At 42.8% G+C, this 25,425-nt stretch overlaps 1 protein-coding gene and 1 long non-coding RNA gene across 4 annotated transcripts in view; one reads left to right on the top strand and one right to left on the bottom strand.

Annotated features, from left to right (window-relative positions):
- SHROOM3 (shroom family member 3) overlaps positions 1-25,425 on the top strand; it is a 358,512-nt gene that overhangs the window by 306,506 nt on the left and 26,581 nt on the right. For all 3 annotated transcript variants that reach the window (XM_063603551.1, XM_008957687.5, XM_034958620.3), the window contains 3 exons: positions 2,990-3,121; positions 10,937-14,102; positions 21,148-21,221. In XM_063603551.1, coding sequence (XP_063459621.1) covers positions 2,990-3,121; positions 10,937-14,102; positions 21,148-21,221 — 3,372 coding nt within the window. The remainder of the gene's footprint in view (positions 1-2,989; positions 3,122-10,936; positions 14,103-21,147; positions 21,222-25,425) is intronic.
- LOC117979970 (uncharacterized) overlaps positions 10,002-25,425 on the bottom strand; it is a 64,660-nt gene continuing 49,236 nt past the window's right edge. Inside the window, exon 3 of the long non-coding RNA XR_010111858.1 lies at positions 10,002-15,074. This is a non-coding gene — a long non-coding RNA (uncharacterized LOC117979970). The remainder of the gene's footprint in view (positions 15,075-25,425) is intronic.

Raw genomic sequence — 25,425 nt, 5'->3', positions numbered from 1 at the left:
TGAACCCAGGAGGTGGAAGTTGCAGTGAGCCAAGATTGTGCCACTGCACTCCAGCCTGGGCGATAGAGCAAGACTCCATCTCAAAAAAAAAAAAAAAAAAGGTTGATTCAACTTTAGAAGGCCAAGGCGGGTGGATCACTTGAGGCCAGGAGTTTGAGACCAGCCTGGCCGACATGTTGAAACCCCATCTCTACCAAAAAAAAAGAAATACAAAAAAAAAAAAATAATTAGCCAGGCATGGTGGCATGTGCCTGTAGTCCCAGCCTCCTACTCAGGTTGCTGAGGTACAAGAATCACTTGAACCTGGGAGGCAGAGGTTGCAGTGAGCCAAGATTGCGCCACTGCACTCCAACCTGGGCAGCAGTGCTGAACTTCAAGGTCTAGTGGTTACATGGGACCTGTTATTGAAGATTAGAGAGGTATGGTGATATGGTTTGGCTGTGTCCCCAACAAAATCTCATCTTTAATTCCCACGTGTTGTGGGAGGGACCCGGTGGGAGGTAATTGAATGATGGAGGCAAGTCTTTCCCATGCCGTTCTCATGATAGTGAATAAGTCTCATGAGATCTAGGTTTTAAAAAGAGGAGTTCCCCTGCAAATGCTCTCTCTCTCTTTGCCTGCTTCCATCCATGTAAGATGTGACTTGCTGCTCCTTGCCTTCTGCCATGATTGTGAGGCCTCTCCCTAGCCATGTGGAAGTGTGAGTCCATTAAACCTCTTTCTTTTGTAAATTGCCCAGTCTCAGGTATGTCTTTATCAGCAGCGTGAGAATGAACTAATACATGTGGGGACAAGGAGGCAAACAAATTGTCATATGTTGGTTCTGCTGTTGATGTCTTGATTTTGCATCTACTTCATCTCCTTAGCCCAAGCTGTGCACCTGCTCCCTTTTGTTCCTTTATAGTTTCCAGGTGGGTGAGGTCTGTTTCTTTTTGGCCTATGTTTACCCCCGTGATTTCAGGTCACAGCCACTGCTCTGATGGCTCCCTTCCTCACCACCATGGCCAGGGTCCGAAAGGCTGTGACCATGGTAAGTCTCAGGCCAGGCTCTGCCATAATTATTGACTCAATACCTCACTGGGGAGCTCGGGGCTGGGCGCCTCATCAGTACCAGCAGTTCCTGCCCATTCTTGTCTCCCTCATCATTTACCATCCTTCCTTTTAAAGATCTCTGAAGGCTTGTCTCCCTACCCTGTCTACTATTCATCAACTTATTAGTAATGAATGATGGTAATAAGACTTAACATTTATTGAGCTCTTACTATGGGCCAGGTGTGTTTTCTCATTTTTAATCTCACAAAACCCCGTGAATAGGTTCTACTATAATCTGCCTTTTATAGATAAGGAAACTCAGGGTGATTACAAAATTTACCTGAGATCTAAAAGCTAAAACCAGTGGTATTCAGTTTAAATCTGGATTAGAACCCAGGTTTGTCTTATCTCAGAGCTGATACCCTTAGCTACATTCCAGCCTCTCTCCCTCTCTTGAGAGGGAGTTGAATTTTTCTCACTTTTCCTGACCTATTTGGCAACTCAAACATTAGTCCACCTGACTACAGGCTCCTTCTATTCAGTAAATCTTTGTTGACTGACTGTTTGAAAAAAAAAATTTGTGTATTTGTTTCCCTTGCTTCACACAAGAACATTTTCCTATCACCCTAATCTCTAAGGATTTGAAGTATATGTGTGTGGTTTTTTTTGTTTTTAAGTCATCATCTATTTGGGGAAGCTCTTCAGTGTCTGCTATATTTTTAAAGTTATTTTAGATTAAGATGCAGTTAATCCAGCCTCTGATTAATCTTCTCACTTTCTAGATGAGCAAAGGCTTAGCTAAGAAGGGGAAGTAACTCACATAAGGTCAGACAGCAAGTTAATAACGAAGTCAGGGCAAGAGCCCAGGTCTCCTGACACCTGGTCTAGTATTTTTCTGATGTCCTAATACATTAAATTTTATTAGCTTCAGGGGAATTATTTTTCATTTATATTACAAAAACTAATTTATTTTTTCACAGAAAAGAGATAGGTGCATTTTTAGCTATAAGGCCAAGTACAATGAGTTGGAATAATTTACAGCTATTATTTTCACCATATCCAGATGGATTCCTGGATCCCATAAAAGTGTTTCTAAACTGCAGAAAAATCACCCTACAGTCTTACAGTTCAAGAATTTTCAGCATGAAATGCCTGATAGATTACCTGACTTTTTTTGCCAAAAATAAGGCACAGCAGCTCTCTCCTGACTCTGACTTTCTATAGTCCTTACTGAATTATAGTCCTTACTGAATTCATTCTTCAGTGTTGCAGTCTGAAGGACACCCACATTTTCTCTTTGTCTTTGTCAATTCTTTGTGTTGTAAGGGCAGGATGTTTAAAAGTTGAAGTCATTGACTTGCAAAATGAGAAATTTTAGAGAGCATTTTGTTCTCTAGACCATGTAGCTTAGAGCAGTGTTCACACTGAGGTTGCTGCTAATGTTTCTGCAGTTCTTACCAAGAAATTAATAGTATCATTTATCCAGCAACAGGATATGATAGAGGACTTCAAAAACCCCAGAAAATGTTTTGCCATATATCCAAAGCCCTTTGGGAAATGGAAAGGAATTGCGGGCTCCCATTTTTATATATGGATAGATAGAGACCAAGAAAGACCAAGGCAACTCCATGTGCTTTACATTAATAAAGTATAAAACGTTAACATGTAGGAAGTCTAGGCGAAGTTTATGTGAGAATTCTTTACACTAATTTTGCAACATTTTAATGCAAGTCTGAAATTATGTCAAAATAAGTAAAAATTTTTACAAGTTAAGCAGAGAATAACAATGATTAGTCAGAGAAATAAGTAGCAAAATCTTCTTCTCAGTATTGACTTGGTTGCTTTTCAATCTCTGAGGACACAGCAGTCTTTGCTTCCAAATCCACAAGTCACATCGGTGAGGAGACTCAGCTGAGACTTTGGCTAATGTTGGGGGGTCCCTCCTGTGTCTCCCCAGGCGCAGTGAGCCTGCAGGCCGACCTCACTCGTGGCACACAACTAAATCTGGGGAGAAGCAACCCGATGCCAGCATGATGCAGATATCTCAGGGTATGATCGGCCCTCCTTGGCACCAAAGCTACCATTCCAGGTAAGTGGCTATAGCTGAGACTGAAGGGTTTCTTTCTTTCTAATGTCATGTTCCCAGAAAAGAATGTTTTCTTCTCTGTTTTGAGAATGTTTTTTCTTATACTCACACTAAATATTAAATCTCTATCTGCTGCTTTTCTCATCCTCTTATAGTGCTTGACGTGTATATGAGTTACCTTTATATGCTTGGCTAGATCAACTTGAAGATCAGAATTATTTGAAGCACTGGCTGGCCATTTGAGATATTTATGGGGTCCATCAATTCTCAGACATTTCTCCACTGATAGCACTATATTAGAAAAATTGAGATTTTTCTTCCTTCAGTGCTTAAGTGTGCTTTCTGCCTTAGTCAAAACCGTATCCATTTTTATTCATGTGTTTGAACTCCCCATTTGGTTTTGCTCTTTCAATTAAGGTAATTTGTCCATCTTAGTTCCAACGGCACAACAACTAATGTACTGAGGACCACTCAGTGTATACATTATCTCATGTAGTGACTCATAGACTTCTTTAAAACAGATACAGTAGTATTAACCCCATTTTGCAGAATAGGAAATTGAAGCTTGTGGCTGGGTGCAGTGGCTTATGCCTGTAATCCCAGCACTTTGGGAGGCCGAGGAGGGCGGATCACCTGAGGTCAGGAGTTCAAGACCAGCCTGGCCAACACGGTGAAACCCTGTCTCTACTAAAAATACAAAAATTAGCCAGGTGTGGTGGCATGAACCTGTAATCCCAGCTACTCGGGAGGCTGAGGCAGAAGAATCGCTTGAACCCGGGAGGTGGAGGTTGCAGTGAGCTCAGATCACGCCACTGCACTCCAATCTGGGTGACAGAGTGAGACTTCATCTCAAAAAAAAAAAAAAAAAAAAAAGAAATTTAAGCTTGGAAAGATTAGTTTGTCCAAGCTCAAACAACTGATCAGTACCCAAGTCAAGACAAATCCAAGCCAGGTTTCAAAGCTGCTGCATGTAATCAGTAGGTTATACTTCCTCTGCTTTTCTAGCTACTGTTTGTTGTATGGGTCAAGGTTTGGTCAGGAAGAAGGAGAGCCCTCACAAGTAGTTTAGGAGAGGGGTTATAGAACGAGGGAGCACAGCCTGACCACCGTCACACATTAGAGAGAGAATTAAGCCAGGACTCCCCTCCACTTCAGACTTGGAACCCCTACAAACTGGAATCTATCTTCTGATCCCAGGGAGTTAGACTCCGTAGCTTATCACTTTTGGGAAATGCTTAGATAGCGCGAATGTAGCGAGGTCAGGAAAATAAGGGTCACTTAGTCCTTTCATACAAAGGAGACGCAAGTGTTGGTATGTGTGTGCATGTGTGTTGGGGGGAGGAGCGGAGGCTGGAAGCTTCTGGAAGGATTACTTAATGAACAGATGGTAGCTATGCATTTGGCAAGGCCAGAACTCAATCACAGCCCTTAATACTCATGTCTGGTCAAGTCAAGGGCCAAATCCTAGACTTCTCACTGATGAACAGTAGCTCATGGAATTGAACAGGACAAACCTCTCTCAGCATATCAGGGTAGGCTTCAGGCCACAGGAAGAGATAATGTCCTGGTTCCTTCCTGGTTACAGATGCTCCTCTCCCTTGCCCATGTCCTTCCCAATCACCCTGAAAGAAATTATTCTCACCGTCTGAGCCATCTGTTCTCAGAGAGCAGGTTTCCTAGCAGTGTCTCCTGACCCTTGACAAAGCCAGACTGCTTTTGCTTTACAGGCATGGAGGTGTTGAGGGCCTTTAGAAGGTAAGGTGTGTGGAGCCTAACAATGAAGGAAGAATAGCATAGTGGTAAGGGACTGGGCCTTTAAGTCAGACCTAGGTTTAAATCTCCCCTTACCCCTACGGTGTAAGCTTGAGCAAATCATTTAACCTTTGATCTTGGCTTCCTTTTCTGTAAAATAACTAGTACCCACGTCATTGGATTGTTGTGAGGATTATATAAAATAGCATATGTGCAATTCTTAATACATAGTAAGCACTCAATGAATGATGACTGATTATAATAATTAAGCTGAAGACTTCAGGACACCATGAAACCTGGTACTGAACTTGAGGGTGAATGGCGAGCACACACTTATAAATGCAGGTGGGTATGTATTAACAGAGTGCCCTTCAACAGTGGGGTCCTTTGAGCATCCTTACTCCTAACCTTCTTATGAAGCTCTAAATCCAAAGCCATACTGTGACTTAAAAAATGTGCTGGCCCTTCAGCAGAGATAAGCACTGCAATCAGTACTTAGAATGACTGCTTACAGTAACTATGGTGAGCTCCAGTAGGCCTCAGGGGAATGGGGCCGTCAGCACCAGAAGTACAGTATTTTCAAGGCTTTGCTTCTGCACCTCCTCCTTCCTCCTCTGCATCCCAGCCTCCAGAGGGGCTTAGGCAGGTGGATCTGCCCTTGTGCTGTATCTACCACTCTGTCTCTCTGATTGAAGCTTCAAAATTGTTCCTCCTGACATAAGGACCATCAGCACAAAAGCATTGCATGGGGACAAAAGGAGAAAGGAAAGTTCAAATAACCCAAAACGTTACAGACATGTGCATTCTCTCCCGCTGCAGCACAAACCACCCTGTGGTGCAGCACAAACAAACCATGCCTGAGGCTTGCAGCTTTGGCAGAGGGCTTGACCCCCATGCTGAGTTCCACCTGTGGGATCTGATCTTGGCAGCTGCAGGTGGAGAGGTGCCCCAGGTGTGTTTCTGAGGAGCACAGTGGCATCTAGTGGTCCAGTGTGCCACATCAGTTGGCTGGTATCTCTCTGACAGCGTTAGTTTAAGTTCCAGAAACCAATCTCAGTCCTGAATTTATGGATCTGTTTCTTGTTAAGAAGCAGGTGTATGAGGGGGTGAGAGGATGAGGGAGAGACAGGAGTGAGGTGAGAGAGAGAGAGAAAGAGAAGTATGGAGAGACTGAAGATGTGTAATTTAACTGTGAGCTGGGTTGGATTTGGAATTTCACTGAAATTGTATTTCAGCTGCTTTCTATCAGACCCTTGACACTCTGTTTTTGCTGCCCTATGGAAATCTCACCCAGTGGTTCTAAAGTACTAAAGTACTTTAGAAGAGACTGAAAAGTTACGTAGTCTAGCCCCCTGACAAGAGGCTGAAATAGCAGTATCAAATCAGTGATTCATTCATTCAACAAATCTGTATGAGCATCCACTATGTCTCAGATGCTTTGTAGATATTGGGAGTACAATGGTGAACAAGACATAAAAAGCCCCCTACACCACAATATTTGTTTCCCAAAATGTGTTCCGTGGAATAACAATCCACTAGATACTTCTTAGAAAAAAAAAGTTTCTGAGATCAAGTAAGTTTAGAAAACATCTCTTAGTATTATATATTTCTCTTTTAGAACAACACATGAAAAATGGTTTGGGAGAACAATAGTTTATAAAAGACTCAGAAATCTTGCAGTAAATAAAATTGTTTAGCTTATTTAGCTGAATATTTTCCAAACATATTTAATCATCTAAGGAATTAGTGTTCTGTGAGCACACTTTAGGAAATGTTTTCATACACTTATTTTGTGCTCTATGTTTTAAATATTTTAAAAATACTTTTTTTTTTTTTTTGAGATGGGTCTCACTGTGTTGCCCAGGCTGGGGTGCAGTGATGCGATCAAGGCTAACTCCAACATTGACATTCTGGGCTCAAGCGATCCTCCCGCCTCAGTCTCCCAAAGTGCTGGGATTACAGGCGTGAGCCACCGTACCTGGTAGATACCTGTGTTTAAAAGTATTTTAAACACACAAAATAGAATGATATTATAAAAATACATACATCTACCACAGAATTAAAAAGCATTTTATGTGCGCTTCAGTTCTTTAAATATTATAGATACAAAGTCTCTTTCACATAACCAAAGGGATATGATATAATGTCAAGTAGTGGTAAGTGCTGTGAAGAAAATAAAGCAGGGTAACAGGCATAAAGGAGAGAAGAGATACTCTTTAGTTAGTTCCAGGAGGTCCTCTCTGAATGAAGTAAGAGGGAATAAGCCAGGTGAAGAGCACTCCGGGTGGTGGGAGCAGTGAGTACAAAGACTCTGAGACCCTGAGATGGGAATAAATTTCCTGGGTTTGAGTTTCAACAGGGAAACTATTATGCTGGAGTGCAGGGAGCAAGAAGAAGAGCAATAGAAAATGAGGCTGGAGAAGTAGCCAGACCATGGTAAGAACTTTGATCCACTCAAGATCCACCCCTCTTGAGAGTAAGGCTGGCTTTATGTGAGTTGGAATTGTTGCAGGATTGAAAACCTTCATTCCAAGTTTTCTTACCCATCATTAAAAGTGCCATTTTGGTGGCATCAATGGCAAAGGTAATAAAAATGAGTACTTCCAGACAGCAGTGGAAGAACTTGTCCTAGTGAGTGATATCAGTGCCTGTATTCCCCAGGCAGCTTGGGAATGGTAATTCTGAAGGGACAGAACCCTCTCTGGGCAGGAGGGAAAATACCTAACAGAGGCCTCCCATGACCTTTCTACCTTAGGTTTGCTACAGGAAGGAACCCACTATACCCTTGCACTGGTCTGATTAGAGATATGTGTAACAGGGATTTCATATTTATAGATACCATCTATATTTTAAGATATGTTAGGCTGGGCACGGTGGCTCACGCCTGTAATCCCAGCACTTTGGGAGGCCAAGGAGGGTGGATCATTTGAGGTCAGGAGTTTGAGACGTGCCTGGCCAACACGGTGAAACCCCGTCTCTACTAAAAATACAAAAATTAGCTGGGCATGGTGGTACATGCCTGTAATCCCAGCTACTCGGGAGGCTGAGGCAGGAGAATTGCTTGAACCCGGGAGGCGGTGGTTGCAGTGAGCCAAGATTGCGCCACTGCACTCCATCCTGGGCAACAGACCGAGACTCTATCTTAAAAAAAATAAATAAATAAAATAAATAAATAAATAAATATATATATATATATTTTAGTGATGGTATCTTCCCCACTCGATAGTGTTTCAGTTAACCATCAGTTTATTTACTTTGATTTGTTGTGTGTGTTCCTATGTTAGATTTGAATTATCCTTTCAATGAAAGACTGCTAAAATTCTCAGCAGTTGGGAGGAGGATTACCTAATGTCTCCTACCTTCATAGAAATGGTGACTGAAACGGCCCTTATGGGGTTCCATTTCCCCTGGAAGTATTAGCTCTAAAAAGGAAGCAGACTGGGTCATACAGGATTATCCACAAGGCTGTCTAGTGCTTCTTTAGTGGGACCTCTTTATTTAGAGGGGAATGAAGAAATTCAGGGTAGGGGGTAAAATCTTTGACATATGCTATGCCATTGAGTGCCGGGTCTGATTTCCCTGATCTGGCTGACTTGGGAGCTATTTCCTTCCTTTCTGCCTTGAATTTATACCTATCCGTCCCGAAGTAGGATGCGCCATTCAGTCAACTGACTTTCTCTGATAGAGAAAAATTACATTCTTGAGGAGAGCTGCTGAAAGTGTAGTCTCCTTTTCCTTAAATTCCAGCCAAGTTTTGACTCCGAATATGGTTTTTCTAGTCTCAACATATTATCTGGAGATATTCCAGCCATAAAGCATTATCACATACTTGACCAATAAGACATTACATTTATTTACATGTGATCTAGAAATATAAGAATACATCATGAATTTTAATAGTGTTGAAACGCCTATCCATTTAAAAATAGAAAATCTTGGGCAAGAACTTCTAGTGATTTACCCTTCTTTAGAGAACAGTGAGTCACAAACATTTAAACCACTTATTCCTTCATATATGCCCTCCCCGTGTGTGTATATATATAGAGACAGAGACAGACATTTTTTAGAGCAGTTTTAGTTTCATAGTGAAATTGAACAGAAAGTCCAGAGATTTCCCATATAGTCCCTGTCCCCATACATGCACAGCCTCCTCCATTTTCAGCAACCCCCACCAGAGTAGTACATTTGTTACAACTGATAAACCTACATTGACACATCATAATCACCCAAAGTCCATAGTTTATATTAGGGTTCACTGTTGCTGTTGTGCATTTTGTAGGTTTGGACAAATGTATAATGACATGTATCCACCATTATAGTATCATACAGAATAGTTTCACTGTCCTAAAAATCCTCTGTGCTCACCCATTCCTCCTTGCATCGCCCCTAAGACCTGGCAACCACTGATCTTTTTATTGTGTCCATTGTTCTGCCTTTTCCAGAATGTCAGTCATGTAGTTGGAATCATATGGTTTGTAGCCTATTCAGACTGGCTTTTTTCATCTAGTGAACTGCATTTTAGTTTCTTTCATATTTTTTTCATGGCTTGACAGCTCTTTTTTTTTTTTTTTTTAAGTAATGAATAACATTCCATTGTGTAGATACACCACAGTTTATTCGCCTACTGCAGAACAGCCTTGTTGCTTCCATGTTTTGGCAATTATGAATAAAACTGCTGTAAACATCCATGTGTGGGTTTTTGTGTGGACGTGAGTTTTCAGTTCCAGTGGATAAATGCCAGGGAATGTGATCACTGGATCTTATGGTAAGAGTATGTTTAATTTTCTAAGAAACTGCCAAACTTCTTTTAAAAGTGGCTGTGCCATTTTGCATTACCACCTGCAATGAATGAGAGTTTCTCTTGCTCCACATCCTCACCAGCATTTGGTATTGTCAGTGTTCTGGATTTTGGCCGTTCTAATAGGTGTGTAGTGGTATCTTGGTTTTGTTTGGTTGTTTTTTGTTTTTGCCTATGACAGAGCCCTCAGGAGGTCCTGAGAACATGTTCCCTAGTATCTTGTTGTTTTAATTTGTAATTTCCTAGTGACTTATGATGACAGCCTTTTCATTTGCTTTTTCGCCATCTGTATATCTTCTTAGGATGTCTTTGGCCAGTTTTTAAATCAGGTTGTTTTCTTATTGTTGAGTTTTAAGTGATTTTTTAAAAACACATATATTTTGAGTTTCTAAGTAATTTTATTTTGAGACAGCTTTCTGGAGTTTACAGTGCCATGATTGATAGTCTTTTTCCTCTTCTCCAGACGGGCTCTGAAAACCATCTGGAGGAGCTTGTAAATGAGAAAATCTTGCCCTCCTAAATGTATGAGGAGGCTTTGCTTTGGCTTTTGGAAGTCATCCACAGGTGTTGGAATCCCAGCACCGAAGAGCCCCTGTGATTAAGCCTTCTCATAAAGCTTCCCTCTCCTTCCTTCTTTCCCCTTTGCTCTGCCTCTCATGAGCTTTTTCTGACTCTAATTTCTCTCATTCAATTTTGTGTTTAGCTTTCCCACCACAAACAAATTGTTTCTAGTGCAGTTAAGATTCCAGGAAGATTGCCAGGGTGTATCCTTCAATTCCATAAAAAGGAAAGATATTAACTAAAAACATATACATGTGCACACAAAGTCTCCTTCACCCGTGCCTATTCTCTTATTAACTTTTTCCCCTCTTCCCACAAACAGCCCCAGTAGACACACAGTTTCAGTCTCAATCACTCTTCTACCTCTCTCATTTCTTGGCACATGCAAAATGTCATTTCCAGCATGCAGCAAATCACATCAAAGTGCTGCCTGTGCCCAAAGGCCACGTGGCTTCCTCTGAGCTCCTCATTCCTCTCCTTGCTAGCCTGGGTGATTAATTAGAGGCAGATAGGTTAGCGTGTTGGGCAGTTACTCCTAGCGATGACACAGAAGGAGGCTGAGCAAGGCCCAAATATGGCCCTTTTTACCCACCCTTCCAAACACCAAACCTCTTGCACAAGAGAACATTTATAAGCTGGGTCCTCTGCCTGTAAGCCTACTAAATGATAACAGCTCAGTGGTACTGACTGCTTTGTCTTTCTTCCAGCTCCTCTACTAGTGACCTCTCCAACTATGACCATGCTTATCTAAGGCGGAGCCCTGACCAGTGCAGCTCCCAGGGGAGCATGGAGAGCCTGGAGCCCAGTGGGGCATACCCACCCTGTCATCTTTCCCCTGCCAAGTCCACCGGCAGCATTGACCAGCTCAGCCACTTCCATAACAAGAGAGACTCGGCTTACAGCTCTTTCTCCACCAGTTCTAGCATCCTAGAGTATCCACACCCTGGCATCTCTGCCCGGGAGCGTTCAGGCTCCATGGACAATACTTCTGCTCGAGGTGGCCTCCTCGAAGGGATGAGGCAGGCAGATATTCGCTATGTCAAGACAGTCTATGACACCCGGAGGGGAGTCTCAGCAGAGTATGAGGTGAACTCTTCAGCCCTGCTGCTTCAAGGTAGGGAGGCCCGAGCCTCAGCAAATGGTCAGGGCTATGATAAATGGTCTAATATTCCTCGGGGCAAGGGAGTGCCACCCCCATCCTGGAGCCAGCAGTGCCCCAGTTCCTTGGAGACTGCCACGGACAACCTTCCTCCTAAGGTGGGTGCACCCCTGCCTCCAGCTCGGAGTGACAGTTACGCAGCATTTCGGCACCGTGAGCGGCCCAGCTCCTGGTCTAGCCTTGATCAGAAACGGCTCTGCCGGCCTCAGGCAAACTCTTTAGGCTCCCTGAAGTCTCCATTCATAGAGGAGCAGCTGCATACTGTGCTGGAGAAGAGTCCAGAGAACAGCCCCCCAGTGAAGCCCAAGCATAACTATACCCAGAAGGCCCAACCTGGCCAACCTCTGCTGCCGACCAGCATCTACCCGGTACCTTCCCTGGAGCCACACTTTGCCCAGGTGCCTCAGCCTTCTGTGAGTAGCAACGGTATGCTCTACCCTGCACTGGCCAAGGAGAGTGGATACATAGCCCCTCAGGGAGCATGCAACAAGATGGCTACCATTGATGAGAATGGGAACCAGAATGGGTCTAGCAGGCCTGGGTTTGCCTTCTGCCAGCCCTTAGAACATGACTTGCTGTCCCCGGTGGAGAAGAAACCAGAAGCTACAGCCAAGTATGTCCCCTCCAAAGTCCATTTCTGTTCAGTGCCTGAAAATGAGGAGGATGCCTCCCTGAAAAGACATCTCACACCTCCCCAAGGCAACAGCCCACATTCCAACGAGAGAAAGAGCACCCACAGTAACAAACCATCTTCTCATCTCCACAGCCTCAAATGCCCTCAGGCTCAGGCCTGGCAAGCGGGTGAAGACAAGAGATCTTCCAGGCTCTCAGAGCCCCGGGAGGGCGATTTCCAGGAAGACCACAATGCCAACCTCTGGAGGAGGCTGGAGAGAGAAGGCCTAGGCCAGAGCCTGTCAGGCAACTTTGGCAAGACCAAGTCAGCCTTCTCATCTCTCCAGAACATTCCTGAGAGTCTGAGAAGACACAGAAGCCTGGAGCTAGGCCGGGGAGCCCAGGAGGGTTACCCCGGGGGCAGGCCCACCTGTGCAGTCAACACCAAGGCAGAAGACCCTGGGAGGAAAGCTGCTCCTGACCTCGGGAGCCATCTGGACCGGCAGGTTTCCTACCCGCGGCCTGAGGGGAGGACCGGTGCCTCGGCTTCTTTCAACAGCACAGACCCAAGTCCCGAAGAGCCGCCTGCCCCCTCGCACCCGCACACATCCAGTCTGGGCCGGAGGGGGCCCGGCCCAGGCAGCGCCTCGGCTCTTCAGGGCTTTCAGTACGGGAAGCCCCACTGCTCGGTGCTGGAGAAGGTCTCCAAATTCGAGCAGCGAGAGCAAGGGAGCCAGAGACCAAGTGTGGGCGGCTCTGGTTTTGGCCATAACTATAGGCCCCACAGGACCGTCTCAACTTCCAGTACTTCTGGGAATGACTTCGAGGAGACAAAAGCACACATCCGTTTCTCTGAGTCAGCTGAACCCCTAGGCAACGGGGAGCAGCACTTCAAAAACGGGGAGCTGAAGTTGGAAGAGGCTTCCCGGCAGCCCTGCGGTCAGCAGCTGAGCGGAGGAGCGTCGGACAGCGGCCGTGGCCCCCAGAGGCCGGACGCTCGGCTCCTCCGTAGCCAGAGCACCTTCCAGCTCTCCAGCGAGCCAGAGAGGGAGCCCGAGTGGCAGGACAGGCCCGGCTCGCCCGAGTCGCCCCTGCTGGATGCCCCCTTCAGTCGCGCCTACCGGAACAGCATCAAGGACGCACAGTCCCGTGTCTTGGGGGCCACCTCCTTTCGACGTCGAGACCTGGAGCTGGGGGCGCCCGTGGCGTCGAGGTCCTGGCGGCCGCGGCCTTCCTCGGCCCACGTGGGGCTGCGGAGTCCCGAGGCATCGGCCTCCGCCTCCCCGCACACGCCCCGGGAGCGGCACAGCGTGACCCCTGCTGAGGGCGACCTGGCCAGGCCCGTGCCCCCTGCCGCCCGGAGGGGTGCTCGCCGGCGCCTGACTCCCGAGCAGAAGAAGCGCTCCTACTCGGAGCCCGAGAAGATGAACGAGGTGGGGATCGTGGAGGAGGCCGAACCGGCACCCCTGGGCCCGCAGAGAAATGGGATGCGTTTCCCGGAGAGCAGCGTGGCCGACCGGCGCCGTCTCTTCGAGCGCGATGGCAAGGCCTGCTCCACGCTCAGCCTGTCGGGGCCCGAGCTGAAGCAGTTCCAGCAGAGCGCCCTGGCGGACTACATCCAGCGCAAGACCGGCAAGCGGCCTACCTCTGCCGCCGGCTGCAGCCTCCAGGAGCCCGGGCCACTGCGTGAGCGCGCCCAGAGTGCCTACCTCCAGCCCGGCCCCGCGGCGCTCGAAGGCTCCGGCCTCGCCTCGGCCTCCAGCTTGAGCTCACTGCGGGAGACCAGCCTGCAGCCCCGCAGGGAGGCCACGCTCCTGCCAGCCACAGTTGCAGAAACCCAGCAGGCTCCCCGAGATCGCAGCAGCTCCTTCGCCGGTGGCCGCCGCCTCGGGGAACGGCGACGCGGGGACCTGCTTAGCGGAGCAAACGGTGGAACAAGGGGCACCCAGAGAGGGGATGAGACCCCCAGGGAGCCATCCTCCTGGGGGGCCAGGGCCGGGAAGTCCATGTCGGCCGAGGACCTGCTGGAACGCTCGGACGTCCTTGCGGGCCCTGTCCACGTGAGGTCCAGGTCATCTCCCGCCACCGCAGACAAGCGCCAGGTACGTGCAACCAGCAAGTCCTGGCCTCGAACTGTCCCTTCCTCCCTAGAAGTTTTAGTGGGGCTCCCCAACCCCCCACACTCTCACCCGCTCTCCCAGTTCAGTTTTCCTTGTGATTACAGAAAAGTAGCATTTGTTTTCATGAGTTGAGTTTCTCAAGTGTCCCTTACCTGGTTTCCTTACAAAGATATAGGTATCTAGATTACGTATATTGTTATACAGATTCTCTATCTGTCTGTCTACCTCCATTTTAGGAAGTCACCACCTCTCAATGGAAAAATGCAAGGTTAGGAAAAATTAGGGATTATCTTTTTTGTTGTTTGCTTTTTTTTTTTAAATGGATTAGAGTCTGGGTCTGAGTATTTTAAAAGTTTTAGCTTTGCACCCTTTCTGTTTCTATTGGACTTTGCATCTACAAAATAGCTAGAATGATTGACATTGATAGTCATCGGTTATTGAATTCCTGGCCCTCAGCTAAGTGTGTGGCAGGTCCTGAGCTAACTGTAATCTACATTTATTATTTCATTTAACCCTCATGATAATCCTGTGCAGCAGAGTATATTATACATGTCAGACCCCTGTCTCTCGGACTCCCACCTCAGCTCTTTCTGTGCATTATCCTGGTGAGGAGAGAAAATAAGAAACTCAAAATCTCACATAAAAGGATTTTCTAATAAAGGCACCAAATGCTGCAAGGATTATAAAGTACTTTCCCCTGAAAATTTTAAGCAGTGCTAGGAATAGAAGCTGAGCATTCTGACTCCTAGGAGCCTGTTAATTTCCCTAATTCTTAGCCTATCCTCAGGCTTCACTTCCACTGTAGACCAGTGGCCTGCCTCATGCTTCCCTTCCCACCAAAGACAATAATAGGAATCACATACCTGTTAACAGGGGAGGAAGAACTCCGCTCCACTCTCCCCTCTCGGATTCTGCTGTTTTCCCTTTCAGAGAAGTCAGCCATTCAGCAAGCATCTGTAGAGCATGTGTTGTATGAAAAATGCTGTGTTACAGCATCAAAGGATACACAAAAGAAAAAAAATAAGGCTCATGCCTTTCTGGAGTTCACAATTAAGCAACGAATATGACCTTATATGTATAAATCTAATATGACTAGTGAATGCTTTGGGAATGGTGATCAATAATATGCTATGGAAAGGAAAGTGATTAATTCTGAGGTGATCTGAAAGTGCTTCTCCTGAAGGGAAATGGGATTTTGGGCCAGGATGTAAAAGATGGGCATGATGACAAGAGATTAGGGGAGAGGGGATGCATTGATAGGAAGAAACCAGTTCAGACAAAGAAAGATTCAGCAGTTCTGGCTGAGAAGTTTGCTGCACTCTATCACACGCATACAGCAACAAATGCTACTTGCTCCTACCAGTCAGATGCTGACAGGGCAGGATTTTACAAGTTTTTGACAAGGATTTAGCTCTTTTTCAAAATTCTCATTAGGGAGGCCTTTCTGCCTCCAAAAACAAAGTCATCATGGAAATCAGTTCCTCTGTATGTGACAATCGATCCATCTCTGGCCTGAAATAATGACTGCAGGAGGCTACCATTTTGAACTACTTGTAGCCTGAGACCTTCTCATATATTTGGCAGGTCTGGCCTCTCCTCAGCCAGCTTGAAATCCTCTCTGAAACATGCAACCTTCTATTTTCTTCTCCTTTAATTCCTCTTCATTGCAGAACAATAGACACTAGTGATGGAGCTTAAGTGCACATCAGACTCTTGCCTGTTTCCTTCTGAGAGAAAATACCGTCCCCTCCCAGATGTTTTCTGTTTAGAATTGTACAGAAATATTTTCTCCCAGTGTAAATCCCCAACAAATATAGAGGCAACTTCCCATAAGCCTTCAGTAGCCTTTTCCTTCCTTCAGAATGAACAGAGCTAATTCCCACTCCCTATCCTACCACTAACACACATTTAAAATCCATATATGTAACACACAATTTCATTTAGCTTGATGGATTTTAGCAACTTAACTGCATAGCAGTCTAGACACCTTCCTTTCTCTCCCCGTGTTTCAAAGAAAATAAAAATGCTTAGGTGAAAACCAAATCATTATTGTTTATTCCCCATTAGATATTGTTATTTTGTCTTAGAGGTTGGTTGGATGGCTATGAATGTTACTATTTTATCTTTTCCCCCAAATATTTCTTAAGCCTGGTTGATTAAGAAATAAAGCTAAAACATAGGCGTTGGGAGAAGTGAAGAGATTCCTCCAAATCCCAATTAAATACTTTGTATTATTTGGAAAACTTTTTAGAAAGACAAGTGAATACAAAACAGTACTTGGGCACCCTTTTCATAAAGGGAATGCCATATTTAGATGTTATTTAATTTGGGGACTATGCAGGCAGAGAGGGAAATATTTCCAAATGAAATACTTCTTTTGTACTGCTTTGCTCCAACAAATTCTGAAATTTCTGAACAATGCATAGTCTCTTATATTGTCACTGTGCCAGGACTGCATTCTTGAGCTTCCTCCCTCTCCTGGTCTCCTGCACAGCAGCCAGACCTTAGCTGACTGGAGAAGCATCTCGTGGCAAGGCGGTCTGCTCCTTGCATCCTCTTCATCATCTGCCTTATTTGTAGTTATGATGAGTAAAAAATAAAACAAAGTTACTCTCACCACATAACTATTGTGGTTATTATATACATATTTTTCCTATTGAATAAATTTCAAGAACATTATCAGTAAGCTTTTGGGAAGGTTTGTTAATCAATCATTTTTCTCATCCTTGCTTTAGAGAATTCTGACAAGTTAAGTGAACTTGTAGAGACTGTCTGCCTGAGTTAAAACCACAATGTGGAGTGTGTTTCTGCTGCTGGCTTAGTTGATACTATCTCCAACAAATGTTGCTTGCTCTTACCAGTCAGATGCTGACAGGGCAGGATTTTACAAGTTTTTGACAAGGATTTAGCTCTTTTTCAAAATTCTCATTAGTGAGGCCTTTCTGCCTCCAAAAACAAAGTCATCATGGAAATCAGTTCCTCTGTATGTGACAATCGATCCATCTCTGGCCTGAAATAATGACTGCAGGCGGCTACCATTTTGAACTACTTGTAGCCTGAGACCTTCTCATGTATTTAGCAGGTCTGGCCTCTCCTCAGCCAGCTTGAAATCCTCTCTGAAACATGCAACCTTCTATTTTCCTCTCCTTTAATTCCTCTTCATTGCAGAACAAATAGATATTAGTGATGGAGCTTAAGTGCACATCAGACTCTTGCCTGTTTCCACTTTCTTTCTGTGAGACCTTGGAAAAGTTAACCTGTTAAAAGTGGGTAGGACCTGCAAAGCTACAGAAAGATAGCCAACATTTCTGCCTTAGAGACAGAAATGTATATCTGTTCATTGCATAGATTTAAAATATAGTAGAGACTATAAAGAGAAACCCTTGGAGAAATAAGATTACTGGTGGGGATATTTCCCCTGGATGCTAAGTTAGAGACTTCTCTGGTTCTCACAGTATTTTCAGGGAACTTCATGTCTGATGTGTAACATAATCACTATGAGATGGTGTGACAAACATTACTGAATTGCTGAGGAAATTGCTCAATGCATGGAACCACAGTATTGGATATAGGCTTGATTCTGTGGAATGCAACTCATAAGTCTTTTTTAGCACCTTTCCACAAGCACGCATTTAAGCTTATACAAAATAGAATTGACTTTCCACAAAATGTGAAGATACAAATAGCTAACAATAATCACATTTTTGCTGTGTGCCAGTCATTGTACTGTGTTTTATAAGTATAAAATTAGTCTTGGCTGGGTGCAGTGGTGCACACCTGTAATCCCAGCACCTTGGGAGGCCAAGGTGGCTAGATTGCTTGAGGCCAAGAGTTCGAGATCAGCCTGGCCAACATGGCAAAAACCCATCTCTACTAAAAATACAAAAATTAGCTAGGCATGGTGGTGTGCATCTGTAGTCCCAGCTACTTGGGAGACTGAGGCACGAGAATCGCTTGAACTCACGAGGCAGAGGTTGCAGTGAGCTGAGATAGCGCCACTTCCCTCCAGCCTGGGCAACAGAGCAAGACTCTGTCTCAAAAAATAAAATAAAATAAAATAATTCCTCACATCTGTGCAATGAGGTAAATACTATTATTATCTCTAAGTTACAGAAGAATGAACCAAGTCACCAAGAGGGTACAAAATTTGCCCAAGGTAGTAGAGTGAGGTTTTCACCCCATACTGTCTGACTGCAGAGTCTTTAAGTCACTATACCATGCCATCTCCTGAATAAAAAGAGGCTGGGAATGGGGAAACAGAGGCAAGAGTTAAATGTTCTATATCTGAAAATATCATCCAATGAATTTATTTCATTTTAACATTTATTGATTACTATTTCAGTCATGCATCATATAATGGTCAAGGATGGACCACATATGTGACAGTGGTCCCATAAGATTATAATACCATACTTTTACTGTATCTTCTCCATGTTTAGATACAAAAATACATACCATTGTATTGCAACTGCCTACAGTATTCAGTACAGTAATATGCTGTAACAGGTTTGTAGCCTAGGAGCAATAGGCCTATACCATATAGCCTAGGGATGTAGTAGTCTATGTCATCTAGTTTCTGTAAGCACACTCTATAATGTTTGCACAAGGACAAAATTGCCTAATGATGCAGTTCTCAGAACATATCCCTGTTGTTAAGTGACACATGACTATTTTTCACATCAGATTTTTCATAAGGATTTCTAGTTATTTTTAGTAGTTACTTGAAATATTCTAAAGTAGGTGAATATTGTCTTCACATTTCATCAGTGACAGAGATATTGAGATAACTTGGAACCCAAAACAAGAGGACTGAGATTCAGTAGACTTTAGATTTACATTATTATTATTATTATTATTATTTTGAGACGGAGTCTCGCTCAGTCACCCAGGCTGGAGTGCACTGGCGCAATGTCAGCTCACTGCAAGCTTTGCCTCCCGGGTTCACGCCATTCTCCTGCCTCAGCCTCCCGAGTAGCTCGGACTACAGGCGCCCGCCACCAGGCCCGGGTAATTTTTTTTGTACTTTTGGTAGAGACAGGGTTTCACCACGTTAGCCAGGAGGATCTCCTGACCTCATGATCTGCCTGTCTCTGCCTCCCAAAGTGCTGGGATCACAGGCGTGAGCCACCGCGCCCAACCGATTTACATTATTAAGTATGCTAAGAACTGGTGTATTTTTAAGTCAATTTTGAGATAATTAACAAAAATAAATCAGACACTTAACAAGTTGGTATAATTCTATGCCTAGTATTTTTCCCATAGCCACTGTTTTTTTTTCCTGTAATTGCCATAATAAGTACTTTGTACTTCTTACCAATTTATAGAAAATTAAGTCTTGACAGTGAATATATGCTCAAAGCAAGAAATGCAACAGGAATTTATCTTCCTTGGGCTTGTATCAGATTGGGAAGATATTTTCCTTTGTCAAGTGGTATTTTGATTGATAGAAGATTCAGAGAATTCTCTCAATAGTTTATTACTGGGTCTAATTCCTTTATTTTATCCACATCCACATAAATAGTTTAAGCTCGATATTCTAGGGGCCAAATCATGTGAATACAGAAGTTATATTCATTGTCAAAACGAAATGCAAAGGATGTAATAGGATATGAATACATATTTATACTTTACTGGGTTAGGCGCTCACATGGGACCTAGGCTTTTCCAATTAATTATTGGCAAAGTAGCACATTCTTGTCAACATAGGGAAAAATGGTGGGAAAAGACTTTTAAAGGACCATAAATTTCATGGAGAGCAGGAATTCTCATTCCCTACAATGATATTTGAGTGAATCAGAACACATGGAATTCATTTTTCTCAAGCCATTCAAGTCTGATTACATCCAGCCCAGCTGCCATTCAACCTATAAAGATTCCATGGCAAGACCTTGGGCTTTGAAGAGATCATGGCTTGAATCATAGTTTCTCCACTTACTTAACTGTGGGCAAGATATGTCACCTCGCTGAGCTGCAATTACATACCCTGCTTCCAATTGTTATAAAGATTAAGTTACAAAAAAAAAAGTCAAGTGCCTAATATTCCAGGCATATAATTTGTTGGTGCAAGGTACTTAGCAGAGTGTCTGGCACACAGTAAATACCCAGTACCGGTAGCTGCAATTATTAATAATGTTCAGGGGTTTGTTTCTTCTGCCTGCTCCCACCTTTGACCCTTTCTATTGCTTATTAGTTTCTCAACCACTAAACAAAAACAATGAGGAACGGGGTGAAGAGCAGTTAACCCATTGGGCAGGGTTAAATGGCAAAATAAATTACTGAAATTAAGTTAGAGATTATATATGGATTTTTCTGGTTTTTGCCTGTCTCCTGTCATAAATTGGGAGTTGAATATATTATCATTAATGGCAACATCATCATCTTCATTATGGACCTGATCACAGGGACCAAACTGTATACTATCAAAAACTGACAACCCTTTCAGGACTCCAGTATATACCCTCATTAAAACAAAAACAACTACCCCTGAAAAGGCCCCAGAGTTATTGATCTCACATGTGAGTGAACTTTTTCCTAGAATTTATTGCACCCGATTACAATCCAAATTCATATCTTCACTAATTGTAACTAAGAACATTTGAGATTTTTGCAAAATGTAATAGACTATCCTTTCCTGTCATCTCTCATATTTCCCTATTGCCATTTGAAAAGTTTGGCACATTGAATTCATTGTCTTCGTTATCCTATTTCAAGTTTAGCAGTTGTTTTGAACTCCAGAGATAATCGTTAGGAGACTTCTCTTAGTTAGGAAACATCCTTGTTAGAGGAGGCACCTGGTGAGACAGACTGAAGTTCAAATTCTGACTCTGCTTTTTTTTTTTTTTTTTTTTAAGTCTTCGGCTTATCTCCTGCATCGATGCCATGGGATTATGTAAGAGTGCCACCACGTGGCCTGACAATAGTAGGTTGCCAGTAAATAGGTGTTCCTTCTCCTTTTTACCTCCACCCTCTTGGTAAATTTAAACACCCGTTTATTGGCAGTAATGCTGTGCCTTTCTTGTGTTTCAAGGATGTGCTTTTGGGGCAAGACAGTGGCTTTGGTCTTGTGAAGGATCCATGTTATTTGGCTGGTCCTGGATCTAGGTATGTACATGTATTTATGATGCTCTCTGCATATGAATGCTGCTGGTGTTAAACTACTCTTGTTCCTTTCTACAAGAAATTGAAATGTGATGTCATATAGTGTCACATGCTTTTTTGATTTGTCTAGGCCATGGATAACTTTTTTTTTTTAGTTTTATTATTATACTTTAAGTTTTAGGGTACATGTGCACAACGTGCAGGTTTGTTACATATGTATACATGTGCCATGTTGGTGTGCTGCACCCATTAACTCGTCATTTAGCATGGAGAACTTTTTATTTTCCATTTAGAAATGATTTTCTTTAAGAATGACACTTGTTCAAAATAGGTTTTGAACATGTGCTATTGAGGACAAGGTTGATTTGGCTAACCAGTTTGACAACAGAATAATTAATGGAGGTGCTTTTCTTGAGCGTGCCCCATGGCTTTCACAAATGGGGCCTCCTGTATGGCTGATCTCATCCAGCTCTGTGTGCAGAGCATCACATCTGGTGACCACAGTGCTAGGGAAGAACAGGCATTTCATGAACAGCTTCACAGAGGAAGGCAAACTGTAAGCATCGGAGGTGAAAAATAAAGCTCAAAATCATAACTTTATACATGTGGGGATGGAAAACAGAGGAAAGTGGTTTTTTTAAAATGCCATCAAAATCATATATCCTGGGTAGAAAAGTAAAATGAGCACTTTTTTAGAATTTAAAATTTTGAACTGTTCACATGGGACTTAATAAGTAGAAATTTTCAGAAAGGGTATTCTCTGAACCATGTACTCTGTATGTAGTTTTAATGCAGCATTACAGAGTTATCTACTATAATCTATTATTACTAATGATAATACACCTACACCCTACCTACTCCTTTCTATGTTTTTAAGCCATTTCCTTAATTTTTCTTACATTTCATTCAATCATTGTTTCTACATTCACCTTCTTAATAACACAACCTAATTCTGTCAAGTAGAAGCAGCCAACATAGTCAGGAAGTAGGTATTAATTACCTGCTTTCTAGCCAAGATCAGCCTTCTACATTTATATGCTCTTGCTCCTATAGCTGTGTTGACAAGGAAGAAAGTATTCAAGGTGAGGTTGAGGACTTTGGTGAGTTTGGGTGCATTAATTAAAAGCTAGAGACAAGGGAAAACTAACAATAGAGTACTGCTAAAGAAAATTGGTCTGAAATCAAAGATGGGACTAAACAACAAACAATCAAATAACCCTATTTAAAAATGGGCAAAGGTAAAAAAAAAGATCAAGATCATGTCCTTTGCAGCAACATGGATGGAACTGAAGGCCATTATCCTAAGCAAATGAACACAGAAACAAAAAAACAAATACTGCACATTCTCACTTACAAGTGGAAGCTAAACATTAAGTACACATGGACACAAAGAAGGGAACAATAGACATTGGTGCCTATTTGAGGGTGGAGGGTGGGAGGAAGGTGAGGATTGAAAAAACTACCTATCAGGTACTATGCTTACCTGGGCGACAAAATCATCTTTACATCAAACCCCAGCGTCATGCAATTTACCCATGTAACAAACCTGTACATGTACTCCTTGAACCTAAAATAAAAGTTGGAAAGGAAAACAATAATTGAAGGTGACAGGTGAGGGGGGCTGCTGGTTGGCTCAGTGGCAATATCAACAATCTGAGAAACACAGGTAGCAATTTTGTGGGGAGGGGGAAATCTTCCTCAACAAAATTAGTTCTGTGTTAAAAAAAAAAAAAAAAAACTTTCTGAGCTGTAAAAATGCCAAAAGAATAAATATGACAAGCATCGCATACCACTGAATAACTGAAATGCTTGTCCTGTTCTTCAGCAATTGACATTAGCATAGGTGCAGCTGCATGCCTAGTGCTTGCTGAAAAGGATATTGATAATTTCAGCACATGTAATTCTCAGCTGTCCTGGGGAAAAGCATAGGAATGGAAAGTGCAGCCGACAGGAAAACATGGGAGGGACTTGATCACAGATCCTGTGCTATGAATTTTGAGTACTAAAAATTCTGCTTGCAGTATATTTTTCTGACCATCACAACCAAGAAGACACAAAAAAGTATAACATTCTTTTTTTTCTAAAGGCTTGCATGGTCTTTTATCATAGTCACTCTGTTAATCATAGTACGAAGACAAGAGTCACATCAACTGGACAATATTGAAATGTCAAAATAATTTGGAAGGTGGAATTTGGAGGAATGTGCCCTCTGTTCTCCATGGATGCTTATTAGGATCAGTCAGTTTTCCTCCATGCTGACATAATTCTCCCTGAATACATGAAATTCAGACTTTACATTAGTGCTTTTTAAAAAACATAAAATGTTCTAATTTATAGAAAAATAGAGATTTTGCACTGTTCAAGTTTTATGAGAGTTTGATGCCTTCATGGGTCACAAAGAGACAATAGTTGTCATTATTATATACTTCTTTCCTGTTTTCAAACATTCTCCACTCTTTTTATCTCCATTTTAAAGAAAAACACTAGAGGATACCAATCCAACTAAATTCAGACATTCACTTGTTAATTTCAAACATAAAAATTTACTTGTCTATATAAAAATGGGCAAAAGACTTAAACAGACATTTATCCAAAGATGGCAGACACATGGCCAACAAGCATTGAAAAGATGCTCAACACCACTAATCATCAGAGAACTCAAAACCACAATGAGATGTTTACCTCACACACATTAGAATGGCTGCAATTAAAAAAACGAAAAACAACAAGTGTTGGTGAGGATATGGGGAAATTAGAAACCTTGCACACTGTTAGTGGGAATGTAAAATGGTGCAGCTGTATGAAAAACAGCATGGAGATCTCAGAACATTAAAAATAGAACTACCATATGATCTGGCAATGCCACTTCGGAGTATGTGTCCAAAAAAATTGAAAGCAGGGTCTCCAAGACCCATGTTCACACCCATGTTCATAGCAGCAGTATTTACTATTCACAATAGCCAAGAGGTGGAAACAACCCAAATGTCTACTCATGACAGATGATTGGATAAACAAAATGTGGTATAGCCATACAATGGAATATTACTCAGCCTTAAAAAGGAAATTCTGCCACATGCTTCAACATGACATTACGTGAAGTGAAATATAAGCCAGTCACAAAAAGACATACTGTATAATTTCACTTGTATGAAGTACTTAAAGTAGTCAAATTCACACAAAACACAAAATAGTGATTTCCAGGGGTTATTAGGAGGGGGAAATGGGGAGTTATTATTTAGTGGGTACATAGTTTTAGGTTTGCAAGTTGTGAAAGTTCTGGAGATCTGTTTCACAACAGTGTGAACATATTAACACTACTGAACTTAAAAATGGTTAAGATGAAATTTTATGTTGTTTTTTCTAACCACAATTTTTTTAAAATGCTTTTTCTTTTTTTTTTTTAAAGCAAAACAAAACAAAGGTGAGACTAATTGCTTTCAAAATCCATTCTTGAATAGTAGGATTCCTGGATACATATCAGCAGACTCTGGGTGACCCTCTCACACTCTATTATAAAAGGGACTTGAACAAAGTCTTTTTTTATCCCAAACTTCATTCCTAAAAACACAAAATAATCACCACGGAGAAGCATTCTCAACCAAGCTAAGCATTTACCACTGATATTATCTTCAAAAAGAAAATGCCACTTTAGTATAGTTTGTGTAAACTAAGGTCACACAAACTAAAAACATCATATAAAAGTCTATTGGGCTGGATCTTTAAAGGATAAGTGCTATATTATTGTATGTTTTAGTGATGTCTCCCCCTTTAGAAAAGCCTCAAGATATAATAAATAAAATAAAGGCATCTGAATTAGTCGTTAAAACATCAGATTTCAACTGACTCCACATCCTGTTAAAGGATGCTGGGTTTAAAAACAGTTTGTATGCTACAGTCTGGAGAGCAGCTGGGCAAAGGAGACGTCACTGTTCAACAGACATTTGCTGAGGGGGTACTTGGTGGCAGGTACTGGGGATGCCAGGATGGATGAGACAGAAGTGAAGAGCATCCCCAGCGGGAAGCCACCAGGAAGTGCAGAGTGGCTACACTTCTCTATGGAGAGGTTCCTGGTAAAGAAACCATGTCTGAATGAAAGGGACCGGTCATGGGAAGGGAGGGGTTGCATCAGAGAGAGAGGTGGGCCCTTTATTCCATCATCTGCATCTATGTATAATAAAGGAAAAATAAAGGCATGAGAAGAGCTAAT

This window comes from Pan paniscus, chromosome 3, assembly GCF_029289425.2.
Source record: "Pan paniscus chromosome 3, NHGRI_mPanPan1-v2.0_pri, whole genome shotgun sequence".
NCBI classification, from domain to species: Eukaryota; Metazoa; Chordata; class Mammalia; order Primates; family Hominidae; genus Pan; species Pan paniscus.
Note: the sequence above shows the minus strand (reverse complement) of the source record. Positions and strands in the feature narration are given on the sequence as shown.